We start from the raw sequence: 18877 nt of genomic DNA on the forward strand, positions 1-18877 counted from the left end.
GTTGAAATTGTTGTAACACTTCACTTGCACTTCACATTTTGTTTCACTGTTAGGCTCCCCGCACACTACAAACTTTTTATCGGCCGATAAAACATTCAACGTAAACTTAACCGCACGAGAAAATCTCCATTCGTTTGTATGCCGCTAGAGTGAGAGAGACGGAAGATCGGTCAACTCACTCGAACGCTATGACTGGCACGGAATGACTGGCAGCGCTCGAGATGAGACGGGAGATCGGTCCGTCTCTCTCTCGTTATAACGAGAGGGGGGTATACCTGCGATCGACCTCGCTCGTGACACAGTTTCTGAACCGCTCACCCGTAAAACGATTTTAAAGACGTTATCACGTCAAAACCTTCAAAATACCGTCGGAATTTTATTAATATATTAAATAATTCAAAAGTTATGGACAAAAGAAAGTTTTTTCACGAGGGTGCATTGGTATTGTCGTATTACGTATTGGGATTATTCTCATTCACACTCCGCTGTTTATCACTTCGTGAAAACGTGACACAAGTGAATTGTTTAAAATTTATCGGTCGATGCAATAAACTCCTGTTGATTTTATGCATGCATGCGGAATTTATGTCGCGGAAAAATTGTATATTTCGCCTCATTGGAATTGAAATTGATTTTTTTCTTATTTTATTATTGATTTCGATAGAGCCTTACCAATATATGGACTATGATCGGTTTTCACGCATACTCGTAGATGGATTCGATACACTACATTCACACTGATACACACGGCACACTGCAACTGTAATAATAAATTATTAGGTTATAAACAAAACATTTCACATGTGTAGAGTATATGCATGCAAGACTATGTTAGGCAACCAAATATACACCATTTGTATTGTAGTCAAGTCAACTACATGTTGTTTACATGTTTAGTTGATTAATAATAGAAGATATATTCAATTTAACTTACAGAATTTAGTGTTTGTGATTGCATAATACAATTTCTGTTATTATTGCGGTTGTTGATGAAGTTGTATACAAACATGTTTCAATTACGCAGTAAATTATATCGATTATTTGCGCACCATAATGGTATTGTCAGCAATAAGTAATAAAAGGTGTTTTACTTGAATTATTCTCAGTTTTCACGCTGAATTGCAATAAATTAAAAATGAAATAATTATTATATTGAATACTTCTACACGCACTGCACTGTAACGATGATAAATATTGAGGTTAGCAGGAATACCAACCGAATTCAATGTTGATCAAATCATCAAGTGTTATGCAACCCACAATACACTTACACTACCATTGGTATTGTCGTCATAAAAATTCACAAATATAATTATTTAATTTAATAACAATTAATAATTTATTCTTCAAAAAATTTCTGCACATCCAACAATTTCACATTTGTATACCTCGGCATCTTGAGCTTCACAAACAACAACCCCAGTAGGTTATGCAACACAAAATACACACAAGTCATAAAAGGTCCCAAAGCAATACAAAACTCTCGCGTCAAAAACGCACACAAAGAAAAAGAAATAAAATATCCCCAGACAGCACACCCGACACAAATCGGTTTATCCCTAAACGGAAACACCTCACCCATGAATAAATAAAACCTACTCGTTAATCCGATAAAATAACCTAAGAAAAACAACGCTGTTGCCAAATACACCAAAACCGCCATTGAGGTTTTCTCATCATCCACGAATAAAAAATACACGCAGAGAACAACATTCCCTAATAAACTCACAAATAAACTAATGATTAGATTCGTAGCACGATTTACCTTCTCAAAACAGAAATAATTACTGATTATACCCAGAATGGAACATAACATAACCACAATAGTCATGATAACCACATCAAAAACAGCTGCGATGACTAAAAACAAAAAGAAACTAGTAATTTGTGAAAACGTGACTAATAAAATTGAGGTTAGGAATCTGTTCAACATGCCATACCCTTGATGCATACAGGGCGCGTCAATAAACTTCCGTATCTCTTGAAATTCCACATTTTGTAGACTTAGAGGCCCACAGCGGATGAAATACAAAACCTCCGACGCGAATTTATCAGCGCCAAGCTGCGCCACAAAAAATGGCGTGCCAGGAAGGTAAATCACCGCGAGTACGAAAAACAACACCATGCATATCACCAGTAATATCGTGGCGAATGGATGTACATAGTGTAACAACGCGTAGAGGGCGCCACCAAACCAATAGGCACCTGATGTCAACACGCAGTATCGCCCTCGGAAGCGTGGTAGTGATATTTCCGACACGTAGATGATCGATGAGGTTATGTAGGCTGCAGTGGCGACACCGGCGAAGAGGCGTGTGGTTAAATCGACGGCATGGTTGCTTTCATAGAGGGCGTTGAGGATGAATGCCGGGTAGAAGAACAGAGAGCTGATGATGCAGATGCGTCGTCGGCCGGTGTATGGAAGGAGTAGGGATGTTGTTAGGGCGCCGCAGCCAATGGCGATGAGGTGCATCAGTTGGTAGCTCAGGTGGGGGAGGTAGGAGAGCATGACGGTGGCTTCCCAGTAGAGGGTTATTCCACAGGGGAGCATTCCGAGCATTACTAGGGAAGAAGGGAAGAATGTTGGTATTTAGTAGTTGAAGGAGAGTAAAAGTTAGGTTAGAGTCGTGAAAAGTGGTGGGGGAAGTATTTTCGTTTTATTTTACCCCCACCATTTTATGCGGGTTGATTGCAGATATTAAAATTTCCTAGATTCCTCTCTACTTTTTTATTATGTTTTGAGGTTGTTATGCTCGCCATCTGATGGCGTTATTTCGAAACATTGAAATTTTTCGTTTTTTTGCAATTTTTAGCAAAACTACTGATTCAAATCGTCTAAAAATTTCAACAATGATAAAACACACCCTAATAAACCCCATAAAACTTAAATAAAAATATAATATTGATTATTACTAAAGTTATAAACAATTTTCTGCAACTTTTTCTACTTTTTACGAGTTTTTTGCAATTATTTCCAAAACTACTTCTCCAAAACGACTAAAAATTTCATGGTTGATAAAAAATAATATAATACATCACTTAAAAGTTAAATCAAAGCAAAATATTAATTATAACTAAAGTTATAAACAATTTTTTAAACTTTTTCCTAATTTTTACTTGTTTCTTGTAATTTTTACCAAAACTACTTCTCCAAAATGCCCAAAAATTTCAGCGTTGATAAAACACCACATATTACACCCCCCAAAACTTAAATAAAACAAAATATTAATTATTATTAATATTATAAACAATTTTCCAAACTTTTTCCTACTTTTACCGAGTTTTTTGCAATTTTTACCAAAACTACTACTCCAAAATATGTAAAACCCTCAACATTAATAAAAAACAACATAATTCACCTCCTAAAACTTAAATAAAAACAATATATTAATTATTACTAAAGTTATAAACAATTTTCTAAACTTTTTCCTACTTTTTACGAGTTTTTCGTATTTTTTACCATAACTACTACTCCGAAACGTCTAAAAACCTCAACGTTAATAAACAACAACATGATTCACCCCCCAAAACTTAAATAAAAACAAAATATTGACAATTACAAAAGTTATAAACAATTTTCGAAACTTTTTCCTACTTTTTACTTGTTTTTCACAATTTTTACCAAAACTACCACTCCAAAACGTCTAAAAATCACAACACTGATAAAAACATCATAACACACCTCCTACAACTTAAATAAAAACAAAATATAAACAATTACAAAAGTTATAAACAATTTTCCAAACTTTTCACGCCATAAATCAATTCTGTCACCCAAATTGACAATATATGCATACAACTATACTCACCAATAAAAATAATCACTTTCGTGTATCTCGAGTGATACAAAATGGCGTCCGCTGCGCCCACAGGTTGTTTCCCACAGCGTTGCTCAATTTTTTTATCACTCATCACTGCCTTACCACTGAATTTCTCGTTTTATACACAAAATTTACCGCTGGATGTCAATCCACACAAATAAAATAACAATGATTCAATAATGTCAAGTTTGACGTCACTTAGATTTATTATTCCCGGATATTCTCGCGCGCAAACGTGTTCGAAGTGACTGCAACCATCCGCGCGCGCGCGCCATCTTGCTTCGCGTCCAGCTTGCGGTGGTCAACAATTGTTAACGCACTCCTTGCACGCGCACTTACCTGGAAACATATGCATTTAATTTGGAAACGTGTTAAAGTACGGACTGAAGCGTACTGCCATATCCGTAACCGGAGACTCCGAAGTATCTTGTGTAACACTCTGCAAATAAACGAGAAATATTAGAATTGTCGCTTTGTAAAAATTTGTGCGGTTATGTTGTGGTTATGTTGTACTTACGCTTGCAGTAGATCTCGCCTTGATTCTCATACACATTGGTGACTTCTAAAGGTTTATGGCAACAATAACAGCTGAAGCAAGAACTGTGAAAAGCACCATTAGCAGCGCAGATCTTCTCCGCAGCGTACACCTATCAAAAAGAAGAAATCTGTAATCACACACTGATTCGCTTATTTGCAGGTTAGTTGTTGCTACTTTGCGGCCACAGCGACGACAGCACGGCGACATTTCGCAGATGGCAGCACGCCGGCGCGTCTCAAGGTCGCAATCGCACGGATTCGCCAGTCCGCACGAGCAATAGCGAGGGTTGCGCGGCGTCACGCCGGGGCTGTAACAAATGCGCTCCGTTGGTGATTGCCCACACTCGTTCGTCTCGCAACACTTAATCGGCGGATAGCAAATTGGCCTAGATACGACAGCATATACGAAATGGTAGGTTATGTCTTTACAGATTATGAATACATATGCGCACTCACTTTCGACGCGGCGGACTGTACGGCGGACAGCACGGCGGGCAGCCGTTATCGTCATCATCATCGCAACGACTGCACAGTGCGCATGTCTTCGGCGGCGGACATCTTACTTCTCTGGTTGGTGCACCACCACCGCATTCACATCGTGGTCGAGGTAAGCATGATCTTCGCTTTGATGTGCGACCACCACTGCATGGACCCACGGCAGGGCGACAGTTTGGACGTGGGGGACAACTAGCGCCACCACCGCCACCACCGGATCCACAGCAGCAACATTTTGGTTCTTCATCTTCACAGGCGAGTGATTCGATATAACGCCCGTTCATTGTGCGTTTTAAGCAGTGGCAATCTTCGGGACAGTAACAACTGCCTTTACACCTCGACGGACTGTAATGTATTAACATATTTATATTAAATATTATTTTAATTTGTTATTTTTGTAGACATACTCGTGATCGTCTCGTTTATGATGTCGATTATAATAATTATTGGTGTCGCGTGGTGTTGGCGCTGCGCAAACGCGCCCGTTGCGCTGGGTCACACAAAATGGCGGCCTGTGCCCGTGTCCACCTAACATCTACCAATGATTTCCGTCAATGCTTGCCAGTTGGTATATCACACTCATCCAAACAAGCGTTCCTCGGCGGGACGTATCTCAACGGCCTTGCCGGTCGTAATTTATAATGCCTTGTCGGTGGACAACAGCAGGTGGGTCTTGGTTTGCAACAACAGCCACAGCACGGATTGTTGCACGGTTTGCAGGGAAGCAAACAGCAGCACGGGATGCAGACGTCGTCGTTGCAGTTCGGCGGGCCGGGGCCGCACGGGTCCGGCGGGCACGGCGTGCACACCGCTTCGCGACGCGGCGGGCTGCCTGGGTAACAGTTACAAGCGCCTTTAGTTGTGCTCCCGCAACCGCCACACTTACTTCTACGTGATGGGGATGTGCAGTTGTTTTGTGGTTTACCACAGCTTCGATTGCCGCTACTGCAAGGATTCGAAGCGCCTCTAGGACAACTGGGTTTTGGTGCGCAGGGGGTTTTATAGCCGCCGCCGCCGCCTCCACCGCAGGGTTTGTTGCCGCCACTATTGCATTTTTTGTTCAGGCCGCCAGATGGGCATTCCGTGCAGCGTGGGCCGTGATGCTGCTGGTGGTGGAGTTCGTCACAGCAGAATTCTGGTAAGTCGCAGGGGTTGGTGCAGAATGGTTCGATCGGGGAGCGGCAGGGTTGGCACTTCGGGCAGGTTGTTACTGCTTCGTAGCAGGAGTTGCAGTAGACTTCGCCTTTGTGCGTGTTGGCTGAGCAGCTGTCCAGTAAGCGACGGCACTTTACTAAATTTATTAATAAAATTTAATATATATTCATGTTTGTATAAATTCAAGATGGCGGATTATGGAGTGGAGTTGCTTACAGCAGCTGAAGCAGAACGTATGCCAGACGCAGGAGTTGAATTCTTTGCGTTCGCTGAGGTAGACGACGCGTCTGCAGCGCACGCAGCAGTCGAGTGGCAGGCCTCGGTATGGTGGCTGACACGGCGGTCGACAGCAGTTGGTGTGAGCCACGGTGATGCTGGCGAACGCACGCTGGTCGAGTGAGTTTTCTGGGTTTTGTGAGTTGCACTTTAAATTTTGACTACATGAATATGGCGACGTTCGCCCGGGGAACTGCAAGGTTTACATGCCACTCTAGATATTTTGTTTCTGTCAGAATTAAACAATACACGCGGTAGAAACAAACGACAGTAATGTGATTGTGACGTGCAGTTTCCTAAAATACCGACAATACAATTGGTATAACTTAAATGACAACGACAGTACTAATGGTATATCGCAAAAGGTGAACTTAACCTCAAATTGACAATCGTCATGCGCATAATCTAAATACGACAATACTAATGGTAGGTTATAGTGGGATCTTGGAACCGACAATACTAATGGTTCATCGCAATACTCACACATAACCTGCACACGACAATACCAATGACAGTTTTAATAATACGCATATATAACTAAATACGACAATACTAATGGCACAGCATGTTTATCCATAACCAATACGTCACAATGTGCACATAACGCAAAACCGACAATACCAATGCTGCATCATCATATTCACTCATAACTATCACACGACAATACCAATGACACTTTTCATAATATGCACATATAACCAAATACGACAATACTAATGGTACGTCGCAATTGGAACTTAAGTTAATACCGATAATATCAATGATACGTCACAATGTGCAAGTAACTTAAAATCGACAATACCAATGCCGCATCATCATATTCACTTATAACCTTCACACGACAATACCAATGGTACTTCATAATGTTTATACATAACCTACACACGACGATACCAATGGTACTTCACAATATGCACCTAACGTAAAACCGACAATACCAATGCCGCATCATAATATTCACTCATAACCTCCACACGACAATACCAACGGTACTTCACAATGTTTACACATAACCTACACCCGACTATACTAATGCTCCCACCCCACTTAACCTAAAAATCACTTAGTAAGAACACTTTATTAGAATATAAGATCATATAAAATTCAAACATCATTTAAAATCAATCATTTCCACAATCTCCGAATAAAATATAAAAAAATAAGTTTGTATGCAACACATCTGTCAACGCGTACCTAACCTAGCTCTTAATATGCATGGCACTAAGCCTACACAAATTCTTAAACTTGTTAACAAACTGCTGGTTCGCCATCTTCGCCAAATTATGCCCCAAATCAAACGGATCCTGCACGAACATATGCGAACCAACTTTAAACTGCGCATCAGGATCCACCGCCACCTTCTCTCTATACGTATGCATCTCCTCCGGCGTATTAACACCTTTATCAGCAAAAGATTTCACCGAAAACGTGCGCCCCAACAACGGACACGCCACCTGCTGGGCGTAATTGAAAGTACGCGAGTAATACTCAAAGAAACTCTGTAAAATATCCGCGACACTTTCTGGCTGCTTGTAATTCTCCATGATTCTACTCTGATCCAGTTTAGAATAATCAATGGTATCCCATCCGTTGATATTAGGCACGTCAAAGGTGCTACGCATGCGCAGTTCATGCACAGATGGCAAATACCTGTCGATTTGCATGTTGAAAATCAACATCATGCATAGCGCATAGCTAGTCATGTCGTTGCGCAGCTTACAAGCCATACACGCGCCCCATTCTTTGAGTAGAAGCATAGCCTCGCCGAATTTCGGCTGGATGTCAGCGTAGAATTTAATCAAGCGTGTGTTTTCCACGCTAAGGCCATTGATGAAGGACAAGTCGCAGTCGAGTTCGGTGGGTGCGTGGACGACTTTGACGATTGGTACACGTGCGGAGAGGACCGTGTGCAGGTCGATGTAGGTACGTGGGTCGGATTTGAGCAGTGTGCGTACTTCCTGGACGATTTTACGCTCGCCGTGGTAGTCGAGGTCGTGGCCAAGGTATTTATTGTCTACGTCTACGAATAGATCCAAGTCGCTGTCCTGTGTGCATAAAATTTTATATTTTTTGTGATTTTTTTTTTAAATTTTATGTTATTTTACCTCAACAACGAATCCGGCGACACGTGAACCGAACTGGTAGATGCGACAGTTTGGATAGCTGGTTTTGATGAGTGTTTCTAGGTCGCCGATGCATTGTGTGACTTTATCGCGGGAGTTTTCGCGGAATTGCGCGCATTTTGCGAGGAGTCGCTGGCCGTTCTGCTCGATGTGACGGCGGGATTTGAGAAGATCCTTCATTTGAGGCGTTAGAATGTCTTGTTCTGATGTTTTTTTTATGAAACAGAGAGGAGAATAAGTTGGTTATAAAACGACAATACTAATGCAGCTATGATACAAGTGAAAAAGCAGCGATAACTGCGGAATAGAGATAGGCAAATAATTGTTGAATAGAATTAAAGATCTTGTTAACTTTCATAAATGTTTAAAATTTCAAATAAATCGGATAATTATTTTCGGAGTAATTAGGAAAAATTGTAAAATTTGTCCAAGAAATCATGATTTTTGCATGAAAAACATTAATAACTTTTAAACTAAAAAAGATAAATAATTAATTCTTGCACTAAATTAAAACTAAATATTAAATTCATCAAAATTGAAATTTTCAAAACAATCCAATGAAAGATAACGTTTTTATCACGCATCAAAGTCTCACGACAATACCAATAGAGCTATGATACTAGTAACAAAAACAGCGATAATTCCGGAATAAACTGAGCTAGACAAATAATTCTTTCATAAAATTGAAGATCTAGTTAACTGTCATAAATGTTTAAAATTTCAAATCAAACGCATAATTATTTCCGGAGTAATTAAAAAAAATTGTAAAATTTTAACAAAAAATCATGTTTTTTGTCATAAAAACATGAATATCTTTTAAACTAAAAGAGATAAACAATTAATTCTTGCACCAAATTAAACTCCAATACTAAACTCATCAAATCTAAAGTTTTCAAAACGATCCAATTAAAAACACCGCTATTATCTTTCAAACTCATACGACAATACCAATGCCACAAACAAAACTTACGTTTTTTAGCACTACGCGCGCCACTTTCCTCATGTCTGATCTTCGAAATCTCATCACCGAATATCACCAAACGACACCGACGGCAATAATACTCTGTCATAGCAATCTGCCGCTCTTCAGGCATATTTTTCAATCTATAAAAACAAATTTACATACAAATCAATACATCATCAATACAACACAAAATTTATAACAAATACTTACATATGCAAATGATCATTGCTCTCCAAATGCGCCATCCACCTCTTCTCATTGAAAAACTGATCATTATTACAAGTATCACAAAAATACTTCACTTTGTGCATATTATGCGCCACCTGTCCATGTTTATCAGATGCAACATGATGCCTCAAAGTTTTCACACTATTCCCCATCATTTCCTTACAAATCGAACAATTCACCACATCTGGTTCACCCACAATTGCCTGGAAATATTTGGTATGCTCAAGTAAATAACAAGGCAAGTTAATCGTAGGTTTTGAACTGGATGCTGCACCATTTTCTCCATTCTCGATTGCCTTGGGGTAGATTAACACAATATTATGCTTGGCACCTGTCAAAAACAAACAATAAACATTTACAGGTTAATTATTATTGTAAATATATTAAACAACAAATATTTATGCACTTACCACCTGGATTCTTATTGTTATCTGCATCATTTGGGACATGCTGCATGTTTTCGCGTGAATTCTCTTCCTGTTGGATGATTTTCAGCAGTTGGCAGTCTGTGTGCACTTCGACGTGCTCGACGGATTTCTCCAGCGGCAGGAAATGCTCTTGATCGCAGCCGACGCCTTGGTTTTTCAACGTAAAGTGACACTGAATGAATGAGAAGTGTGGTGAGTTTTAGGTTGCAGTTGCAGTTGCACGACATGCGATAAGTGTTTGTGTGTGTGTATAATTTGCTTAGTCAGTGGAATTGCTGGAGATTGGGATTCACAACTATACCAGATTGTGATTATTGTATGATATAAATGATAAATGACCTTGAGATTTGTAATTTGTGGTTTTTAGTGTTTGTAGTGGAAAATGGCGGCTGCACGTGAGAGAAATGTGTTTTTATCAGCAAAAATCATTGTAACTTTTAAATTATATGAAATTGAATGATTGTTTTTGTTTATAACAATAGATATGTGTAGTTGCTATTGATTTATCAAGTTTTGATAAATATCTATGAAGATATACGCTGGTTATCTTTGAAACAAACATAAAAAACACAAATTGACAAATTTTTACGCCGAAAAATGCTAATATCTTTTAAATAAACAAAGATAAACAATTTATTCTTTCACCTGGGTATAAAATAAACCTATCTCTATAAACTATCAAATTTTTAGACCAATCTAACGATAATTTTAAGTTTTACAACGCAAAAAATGTAAAATCATCAATTTTTGTGCAGAAAAATATTAATAACTTTTAAATAAACAAAGATAAACAAATTATTCTTTCACCTAGGTATAAAACAAACCTACCTCTATGAACTATCAAATTTTTAGACCAATCTAACGATTATTTTAAGTTTTACAACGCAAAAAAGATAAAATAATCATTTTTTCGCAGAAAAACATTAATAACTTTTAAATAAACAAAGATAAACAAATAATTCTTTCACCAGGGTATAAAACAAACCTATCTCTATGAACTATCAAATTTTTAGACCAATCTAATGATTATTTTAAGTTTTACAACGCAAAAATTGTAAAATGATCAATTTTTTCGCAGAAAAACATTAATAACTTTTAAATAAATAAAGATAAACAAATTATCTTTTCAACAGGGTATAAAACAAACCTACCTCTATGAACTATCAAATTTTTAGACCAATCTAACCATTATTTTTAGTTTTACAACGCAAAAAAGGTCAAATAATCAATTTTTGCATAGAAAAACATTAATAACTTTTAAATAAACAAAGATAAACAAATTATTCTTTCACCTAGGTATAAAACAAACCTACCTCTATAAACTATCAAATTTTTAGACCAATCTAACGATTCTTTTAAGTTTTACAACGCAAAAAATGTAAAATGATCAATTTTTGCGCAGAAAAACATTAATAACTTTCATAAAAACAACAATAAGTAAATTATTCCTTCACCTAATCATAAACCTAATCCATCTGTATAAACTACCAAAATTTTATAAAATTCTAAAAACGCGTTTAGTTTTTATAACAAAAAACAACCAAAAAAACTCAAAAAACTCCGAGAATAACCTTTATATCTTCCAAACAAATAAAAATATACCTAAAATTCTTCCACCTACCAACAAACCACCCCAAACACTACCACCACTCAAACAACATAAAACAAATAAAAACATACAAACTCACCAAATAAACTTGACGTTCCGCAGTCTGCGCCGCCCAATACTCATGGAACTCAATCACTCTACGCAGATTCTCATCCCTCGCAGGCCCTGGCTTGCAATGATACCGATACAAATGATTCTTCCACATATCAATATTCCTAATCATCCTTCCAACGCGCGAATTGTAACACAACAAGCAATGAAAGTATCTTTTGTGCACATAGGCAACCGGCACCTGCGTGCCTAAAATATCCCGACTCAGATCGTACTGCACACCGTAGAAGAAGCGACGGACAATTCCCTTATCATAATTCAACTCAAACTCGCTCAATTCCTCTGGGAACATACCTAAAACAACAAAAAACATAAACATTTAGATTCAATCATTAATATAGGCAACTTTACATGCAGCAGTATTAATATACACACTTCATAAGTAAAGTAAAATCAACATAGGCAACTTTAAATACACTTACACAACGCATTCTTCTTCCTGATGAAATTAATGCATCGAGAATGCAGCATCATATTGCGAAACAGGTCCACATTCCGACACACAATACAAACCATCGTCCTGTCATCAAACGGATTGAAATACACCTGCTTCAATTGAATCTCTGGCTTCTTCGCCATCCAGAAGTTATGATACGCTCTCAATGCGACTCGCTTCTTGTTCAGCATCTTCTCATGCTTCTCACTGCTGATATGCTCAACACCACGCATATACAAACTGCAGCAGCACGCAAGGCAAAACTTTTCAAAGTCCGTGCGTTTCTGTACGGTGAGAATCTCCGGCCGTCGTTGACCACGTGGTGTATTACAAGTCGGATACAGCGCCATCATGGTTTCATCATCGTAGAACATCGGTGGTGGATTATTGGATGAAACTGTTGATGTTGATGCTGATGTTGAGATAGCAACATCGTTTTCAATTACTTCCTTATGTTTTTCATCGATATTTTCATCAAGAAAACGACATTCGTTTAAATGCGCAACGATTTGTTTGAGGTTATGTGATGATTTACATGCGGCGCATTGTAACCTCTCTTTTTTGAATGGATTCAGCAAATATTGTAATTCAGCGTGTTGTTTAGCACGAAGTGTGAAATAATTATGATATGTATACAGTTGGAGGATTCTCGTCTTTAGATTGATGTTGTTCACGTGTATTTTGCTTGTAATATGCTCCAGAACGTCGTTTTTATAGGTTATGTCATCGTTTTCTTTAAAAAAATATAGAAATTTGATTAATATTTGTTATATTTAGTGGTAATAATTGTTTTACCTGTTAGTTTAGTGATGTTTTCACCACATATTAGGCAAAAGATGATGTCTACACGTTTTTGTAGCGTGTAGACGTTTAACCCGTCCAGTTGTAGATGATGATCGAAGAAATCTCTGGGTGAATAGAATTTTTCTAAGATTTCGTCTGAATGCGGTTGTTTTGGGCAGTTTTTTGTGACGAAGTCAGCACGTAGTTGCTTGTAATTCATACTGGAGTCTGTAATAATTATATTTTATTAAAAAAAATAATAAAAAATTACATTTTTTGTGCAGAGTTGATGGAAAATTGTTGATAATTTTTAAATTAATCTAGGTACATGTATGATTTTTGTTGTTAGTGGTAGATGTGAGTGTGTTTGATGATATTACAAGTTTCTAGATGTTTTGAATGAATGGTTTTGTTTTTATTCAAGAAAAAGTTGTAAAAATCATAGAAAAATCGGTTTTTTACCCGGAATATTGTTTATAAGTGGAGAACTAAATCAAATAGGCTATTTGTTGTTGTACATATTTGTAGATAAGCAGATTATCTTTGAGATAACAAAATTTCAGCATGATAGTGCAATTAATGTGGTTTTTATAAGATAAAAACGAAAATAATGCAAAATTTTTAAAAATTAGAAAATCAGCTTTAAATCCCAAACCAAAAGTGATATAAGAATGATTCTTGCGTTAAAAGATAGATTTATATTATTTTTATAAAAGGTGTAAGTTTCAAAACAATCAAATGACCCAATAAGTTTTAATTTGAAAAAAAAGTAGGAAAAACACAATTTTTGAAGAAAAAAACTGTCTCTCAAAGTTTAAAAGTTCATAAGTCGGAAACAAAAAGAGTTACCTGGACGAATCTTTCAAAAATGGATAAATCTTATTCTATTCTATTATACGTCCACTTTTTAAAACAATCCAATAACTGATTTTGTTTTAATTTGAGAAGAAAAAGAAAAAATCGGAAAAATTACTAAAAAATAACAAATTTATCAAACAAAAACAATCATATCTCAGAAACTATACTCGATAAAACAATAATTCTTTCACACAAACATAAATATACTCTTTATCTATGATTTCCCAAATTTTGAAACCAATCAAAAGATTCTATCACTTGATACTCGACAAAAACGAAGCAAAAACACAAAATTTACACCAAAAAAACGCAAATCAGTCAATAAAAACGTTCATAATTCAAAAACTAAACAAGATAAAACAGCAATTCTTTCACCCATGTATAAATCTACACAATTTCTATTGTTCCCCAAACTTTCAAAGCAATCAAAAGATTCTATCGCTTGCAATTCGACAAAAAACGAAACAAAAACGCAAAATGTACCCTAAAAAACGCAAATCAATTAACAAAAACGTTCACAACTCAAAAACTAAACAAAATACAACAATAATTCGTTCTCCCAAGCATAAATCTACACTTCACCTATAAACTCCCAAATTTTCAAACCAATCAAACAATAAATAAACATTTTATAAACAAAAAATCACTCACCGTATCTCAAATCACCAACCGATAGAAACACACATGGAAAATTATCAATGTGCTGCAGTAGATTAACAATAGGAATCTGCAGATCACAAAACAGACACCGAAACGCTGATTTACTCTGCGCAACGAAATACTTCTTATATTCAGCAACATTTGCCAATTTCGTCCGCCATGCCGCATCGTAAGCCATCAACGCATTAAACAAAACCTTCGTTGGTTTACCAGTCCTCAAAATGTCCAAAGAATTCAAGTGATTCTCACTTGTTTCATGTCCATCATTTGCCACCACTGGCATTTTACATATCATACAGAAAACCAACTGATTACACTGATGAAAAATCATCCCCTCATCAAAACAATCATCATTTTTAATTATTTCATCAGTTTCATCAGTTTCACCTACACCATTATCCTGAGGCTTATTATTTCTCTTTCTATTCTGTTTTTTCTTGGTTTTAGGCTTTGGTTGATTATCATTCAGCGTCAAAGTGGATAAATCATTCAATTCATCAAGATTTACATTGTTCTGAGGCTTTTTATTATGTTTTTTGGGTGGCATATCAAAATTATACCTTCTACCATGTTTTGTCACCTTTTTGTAGTGTGCAGGGCTTTTATGATGACTTATAAATGAATTCACTTCATTAATATGCTCGCAAAGTGTGCATTTCACACTGTATCCATCAAGTGGTTGATAAAATACTTGCTGGAGCTGTTGTTTTACTCCAAATTTCTTGAATAATGCATGATATGCCTCAAATGCTTCCAATTGTTCTTCTGTTACATTATGATTAACAAAATGTGCCGCCAGAGCTTCTTTACTGATTGGATACTCTAATTCTGTGCAACATTGCAGGCAATATATGCTATTAGTCGACTTACGCTGCAGAACATGATGATCGATGGCTAAATCATGTGTCTGGATGTCGTAGAGTTTCTTCTCGACGTCTTCGTGGTAATGCCATGGAAATCCGAAGCGAAATTCGGTCATGATGGCAAAAAATGTGAGGTTAATTTGTTTTAATTACAAGATTTTACTGTTTTAAGGCGTTGGGCGGTTCTAATATGCAGCGCATTGTAGTGCCACGTTCGTGATGCGACTGTAACAAGTGTTTTACTCGTTTGTATGATGTTTTAATCGGTTTATTCTGTGGTTTTATCTCGAAGCGATGTGACGTTGTAACCGATAGGTTACACGAGAGTTACGCGAAAGATTAGAATTGTCGCTTTGGAATTAAAACGTTTTAAAATGAATTAAATTGAATTATAATGTTTACAAATAGATGTAGCATTGGATATGATTGATTTTGATTAGTTTTGAAGTCAATTACATGTGAATAATTGTGTTATTTGTGTGAATTCCTGCTTATTCCTGCTACGCATGTGTCAAAATCAGCTGTGCTTGCCTGTCACAACACTCACACGCGGTAAGCTTTGTTTATTGCGCGTTTTCTCGAGAAATTCGCCGAGAATTTAATATTTCAGCATTTTTCTGAAGAAGTGCTTGTGCCACAAGATGCGCGACGAGGAAGATGACGATGAGGACGATGTTGGCGACTCCAACGATAATGGAAACACGTCTAGTAGTGAAAATGGTAAAATTGTCAAAAAAATAAAATAAAATTAATAATAACTTGGTATTTTTTGGTTTATTATAGAGGAACACACGACCAGGCAGAGACTACTTTGTGAATTTGATAAGAATATTCCTACAACACATGAGGTAATGAAAATGAATGTTATTTTGTTATATTTATTATAGATCGTTATACTTCACCTGTGCCATATGATTTCTTATGGGATTTTTTTAACCTCACGGTCTAAAAACGCGAGTGTGAATTTTGTTGGTTTTTTGTTAATTATTCCTAAAATAAACAAGATAGACATGTGATGTTTCAAGTAATAGGTTCAGAATTAAATTCTACATCATATTGTTTTTAAAAGAATCGTGTATCTTTGTTTAATCAATAGTTATTAACAAATAAGTTACATATTTCATACGCGGTGTCAATTCTAATATGTCGCTTACATATAATCTCCCTATAGGCAACCAAATATACATCTAATAATTTTCTTATAGTATCTCGGAAAACTGGACAATATAAGCGGTTACACCCTCTACGAAAACGGACAGATAATCGAATTACCTGCAGTTTACACCAACACCTTAGTATTTCCTGGATTTACTCTCCCTCTGGTTTTATCTTATTCAGACAACAGTTTTGAGATCGGATGTAATTTCATCCTCATCTGGCTGATGTAAGTCAACATAACCTTACAAAAATCACTTTAACAACACTAACATAACCTATTTTACAGTAAAGATAAGAAAATGTTCTTTGAATACGGCGTGGTGATGGAAATCTTCGAACGCAGCACACAGCGTGGTCAGATGAACATCAAAGCACGCGGTCGACAGCGTTGTTTCGTTCTGCCACAAGAAATGCTCATGAATCCGCATCGGCAGATTTTTAAAGTCAAAGTACGTATCTTAGAGGAGGCGGCCATTACGAGTCCGGTGAGTTGCACGCAGTTGGCAACACTGCGACAGCGTCATCCATACAAAGGAGATTATAACAACATGGCTGCATTTGACAGGTACTGTCATAGATATATACAAAACCTATAAAAATTAATATTTTAAACTATTTTGTACTAAAGGTATAGAAAAATGCATCTGGGACAGTTTGTATTTCCGTATTGGGTGTATGATTTATACGAGGTGGACTACTACGTTGATAGAATCGTGAAAATCCTGAGTAAATATTACGCTGAAGGTAATGATTGCACAATCATATTGTTACATATACGCCGCGACAGTTTAGAATTGTCACTTATGAATTTACTTACTGCTTGTACATTAGCATAACATAGGCAACCCATTATACGTTTAACCTTACAAAACCAACAAAACAAGCACATAAACAAGATTTAACCTAAAATTAATTGATTTAAACAAAAATATTAGTTTAATCTTCTTAATAATCAACATTTTACATAAACTACACCACTTTTAATGTTATTAAATATTATTTTTGACATTTCAACATTTTTACAACATAAAAGAACACAATTTTATAGTTTTAATGTATATGCGACAGATTAGAATTGTCACTTATGAATTTACTTACTGCTTATACATTAGCATAACATAGGCAACCCATTATACGTTTAACCTTACAAAACCAACAAAACAAGCACATAAACAAGATTTAACCTAAAATTAATTGATTTAAACACAAATATTAGTTTAATCTTCTTAATAATCAACATTTTTCATAAATTACATCATTTTTAATCTTATTAAATCTTATTTTTGACTTTTAAACACATTTACAACATAAAAAACATAACTTATTAGTTTTAATGTATATGCGACAGATTAGAATTGTCACTTATGATTATTCTTTACTGTTTAGATAATATACCGAAAGATCCAGCACTACTCTCATTTTGGTTCGGCCAAAACTTTCAACTGATGAACAGCGAACGTCTTACAATCCTCCAGAGTAATACAACACTTGAAAGATTACAACACGCACTGAAATACCTAAATATCGAGCGTAATCTTTGCTGCGCACATTGTGATTCGCTAATATCACATCAAAAGCACGTGTTTGCCATGTCCAAAGACGGTCTGCAAAGCAACTACGTGAATCCAGGTGGCGTTGTCTACGAAACAGTAACTGTCAAAAAGATACAGAATTACAGTCTGGATGGAAACGCGTGTAAAGAATTCAGCTGGTTTCCAGGGTAAAACTAACCTTAAAATTAATATTTTCACGTTTTTTTGTTTTTTGAATTTTCTATTGTTGTAGGTATGCTTGGACGATAATAAAGTGTCACGAATGCGGCGGCCATCTTGGCTGGATGTTCACAGCGAAGAATCTGCAGCCGAATAAATTCTACGGTCTCGCACGAAGTTGTCTGAGTATCCGCACGAATGAATCCGGCGATGAGCAGGAGAATGATGATGCGCCATTGATACGTCCACCACCGATGGCGCTGTTAGCAAATTTTTTCTCGCTGAATTAAAATTATATCAAGATACTTGCTTTTTTGTGTATGTTTGGTTGCCTATGGTGAGAGTCTATGCACTGAGTAAATATTTACGTATAGTAGGTATGATAAAAGTAAAAGGAGTGTGAATGCAGGTAGACTGCGCGTGATTGCTGCTCTCCTGTTCGTTGAGGCGTAATGAACCTGCGCCGTTGTGCGGAGTGGGCTCGCCGCGTCACTCGATCGTCGCTCGCTTTCCTTTCCTTCTTCGTTTGTGGGTTTCGACTTACCTGCAGCGGCAGGCAGCAGGTTTATATACGCATACTACCAGTCGTTACGATTATATTAAACCAAAGCGACTAAACCAGGTGTTGCAGGAGTTATTTTTGCTTAATTTTGTATGGGA

At 36.8% G+C, this 18877-nt stretch overlaps 4 protein-coding genes across 4 annotated transcripts; 1 reads left to right on the forward strand and 3 right to left on the reverse strand.

The window, feature by feature from the left end:
- Positions 1 to 1339: 1339 nt before the first annotated feature.
- Positions 1340 to 3952, reverse strand: LOC135803301 (solute carrier family 2, facilitated glucose transporter member 6-like). The gene is made up of 2 exons (XM_065316894.1): positions 3810 to 3952; positions 1340 to 2562 (listed from the first exon to the last, which is right to left on the reverse strand). Exons 1-2 carry the CDS (start codon positions 3910 to 3912, stop codon positions 1340 to 1342), a joined length of 1326 nt encoding a protein of 441 aa, XP_065172966.1. The 5' UTR covers positions 3913 to 3952.
- Positions 3953 to 3993: 41 nt separating this feature from the next.
- Positions 3994 to 6486, reverse strand: LOC135803302 (uncharacterized; the record flags this gene model as incomplete). Its single annotated transcript, XM_065316895.1, is given in 7 exon segments — positions 3994 to 4260; positions 4339 to 4468; positions 4534 to 4744; positions 4815 to 5198; positions 5261 to 5395; positions 5397 to 6144; positions 6225 to 6486. Coding segments are annotated over 7 exon segments (1938 nt in total), but the record flags the coding sequence as incomplete, so codon positions are not given.
- Positions 6487 to 7343: 857 nt separating this feature from the next.
- Positions 7344 to 15653, reverse strand: LOC135803387 (uncharacterized). Its single transcript, XM_065316977.1, has 9 exons — positions 14476 to 15653; positions 12979 to 13194; positions 12170 to 12916; positions 11716 to 12041; positions 10010 to 10199; positions 9582 to 9930; positions 9378 to 9511; positions 8390 to 8610; positions 7344 to 8329 (listed from the first exon to the last, which is right to left on the reverse strand). Exons 1-9 carry the CDS (start codon positions 15461 to 15463, stop codon positions 7484 to 7486), a joined length of 4017 nt encoding a protein of 1338 aa, XP_065173049.1. The 5' UTR covers positions 15464 to 15653; the 3' UTR covers positions 7344 to 7483.
- A 107-nt stretch (positions 15654 to 15760) lies between these two features.
- ohgt (E3 ubiquitin ligase component cereblon) lies at positions 15761 to 18526 on the forward strand. Its single transcript, XM_065316978.1, has 8 exons — positions 15761 to 15899; positions 15958 to 16067; positions 16131 to 16195; positions 16553 to 16731; positions 16792 to 17070; positions 17134 to 17249; positions 17892 to 18225; positions 18291 to 18526. Exons 2-8 carry the CDS (start codon positions 15989 to 15991, stop codon positions 18505 to 18507), a joined length of 1269 nt encoding a protein of 422 aa, XP_065173050.1. The 5' UTR covers positions 15761 to 15899; positions 15958 to 15988; the 3' UTR covers positions 18508 to 18526.
- The last annotated feature ends 351 nt before the right edge of the window (positions 18527 to 18877 follow it).

This window comes from Atheta coriaria, unplaced genomic scaffold (assembly GCF_025399875.1).
Source record: "Atheta coriaria isolate IRGN ID8LTWV9N9 unplaced genomic scaffold, Caltech_Dcor_3.1 hic_scaffold_2_pilon, whole genome shotgun sequence".
Taxonomy (NCBI): domain Eukaryota; kingdom Metazoa; phylum Arthropoda; class Insecta; order Coleoptera; family Staphylinidae; genus Dalotia; species Dalotia coriaria.

Bases quoted from the DNA above. Each gene is read 5' to 3' on its own strand.
- LOC135803301 (XM_065316894.1), bottom strand. From the start codon at position 3,912: ATGAGTGATAAAAAAATTGAGCAACGCTGTGGGAAACAACCTGTGGGC. The intron at 2,563-3,809 runs GTGAGTATAGTT...CTTCTTCCCTAG, and splicing joins GAAAGTGATTATTTTTATTG to TAATGCTCGGAATGCTCCCC.
- LOC135803387 (XM_065316977.1), bottom strand. From the start codon at position 15,463: ATGACCGAATTTCGCTTCGGATTTCCATGGCATTACCACGAAGACGTC. The intron at 9,931-10,009 runs GTAAGTGCATAA...TGTTTTTGACAG, and splicing joins TAACAATAAGAATCCAGGTG to GTGCCAAGCATAATATTGTG. The intron at 8,611-9,377 runs GTAAGTTTTGTT...AAAAAACATCAG, and splicing joins CGCGCGTAGTGCTAAAAAAC to AACAAGACATTCTAACGCCT.
- ohgt (XM_065316978.1), top strand. From the start codon at position 15,989: ATGCGCGACGAGGAAGATGACGATGAGGACGATGTTGGCGACTCCAAC. The intron at 16,068-16,130 runs GTAAAATTGTCA...GGTTTATTATAG, and splicing joins CACGTCTAGTAGTGAAAATG to AGGAACACACGACCAGGCAG. The intron at 17,071-17,133 runs GTACTGTCATAG...TTTGTACTAAAG, and splicing joins AACATGGCTGCATTTGACAG to GTATAGAAAAATGCATCTGG.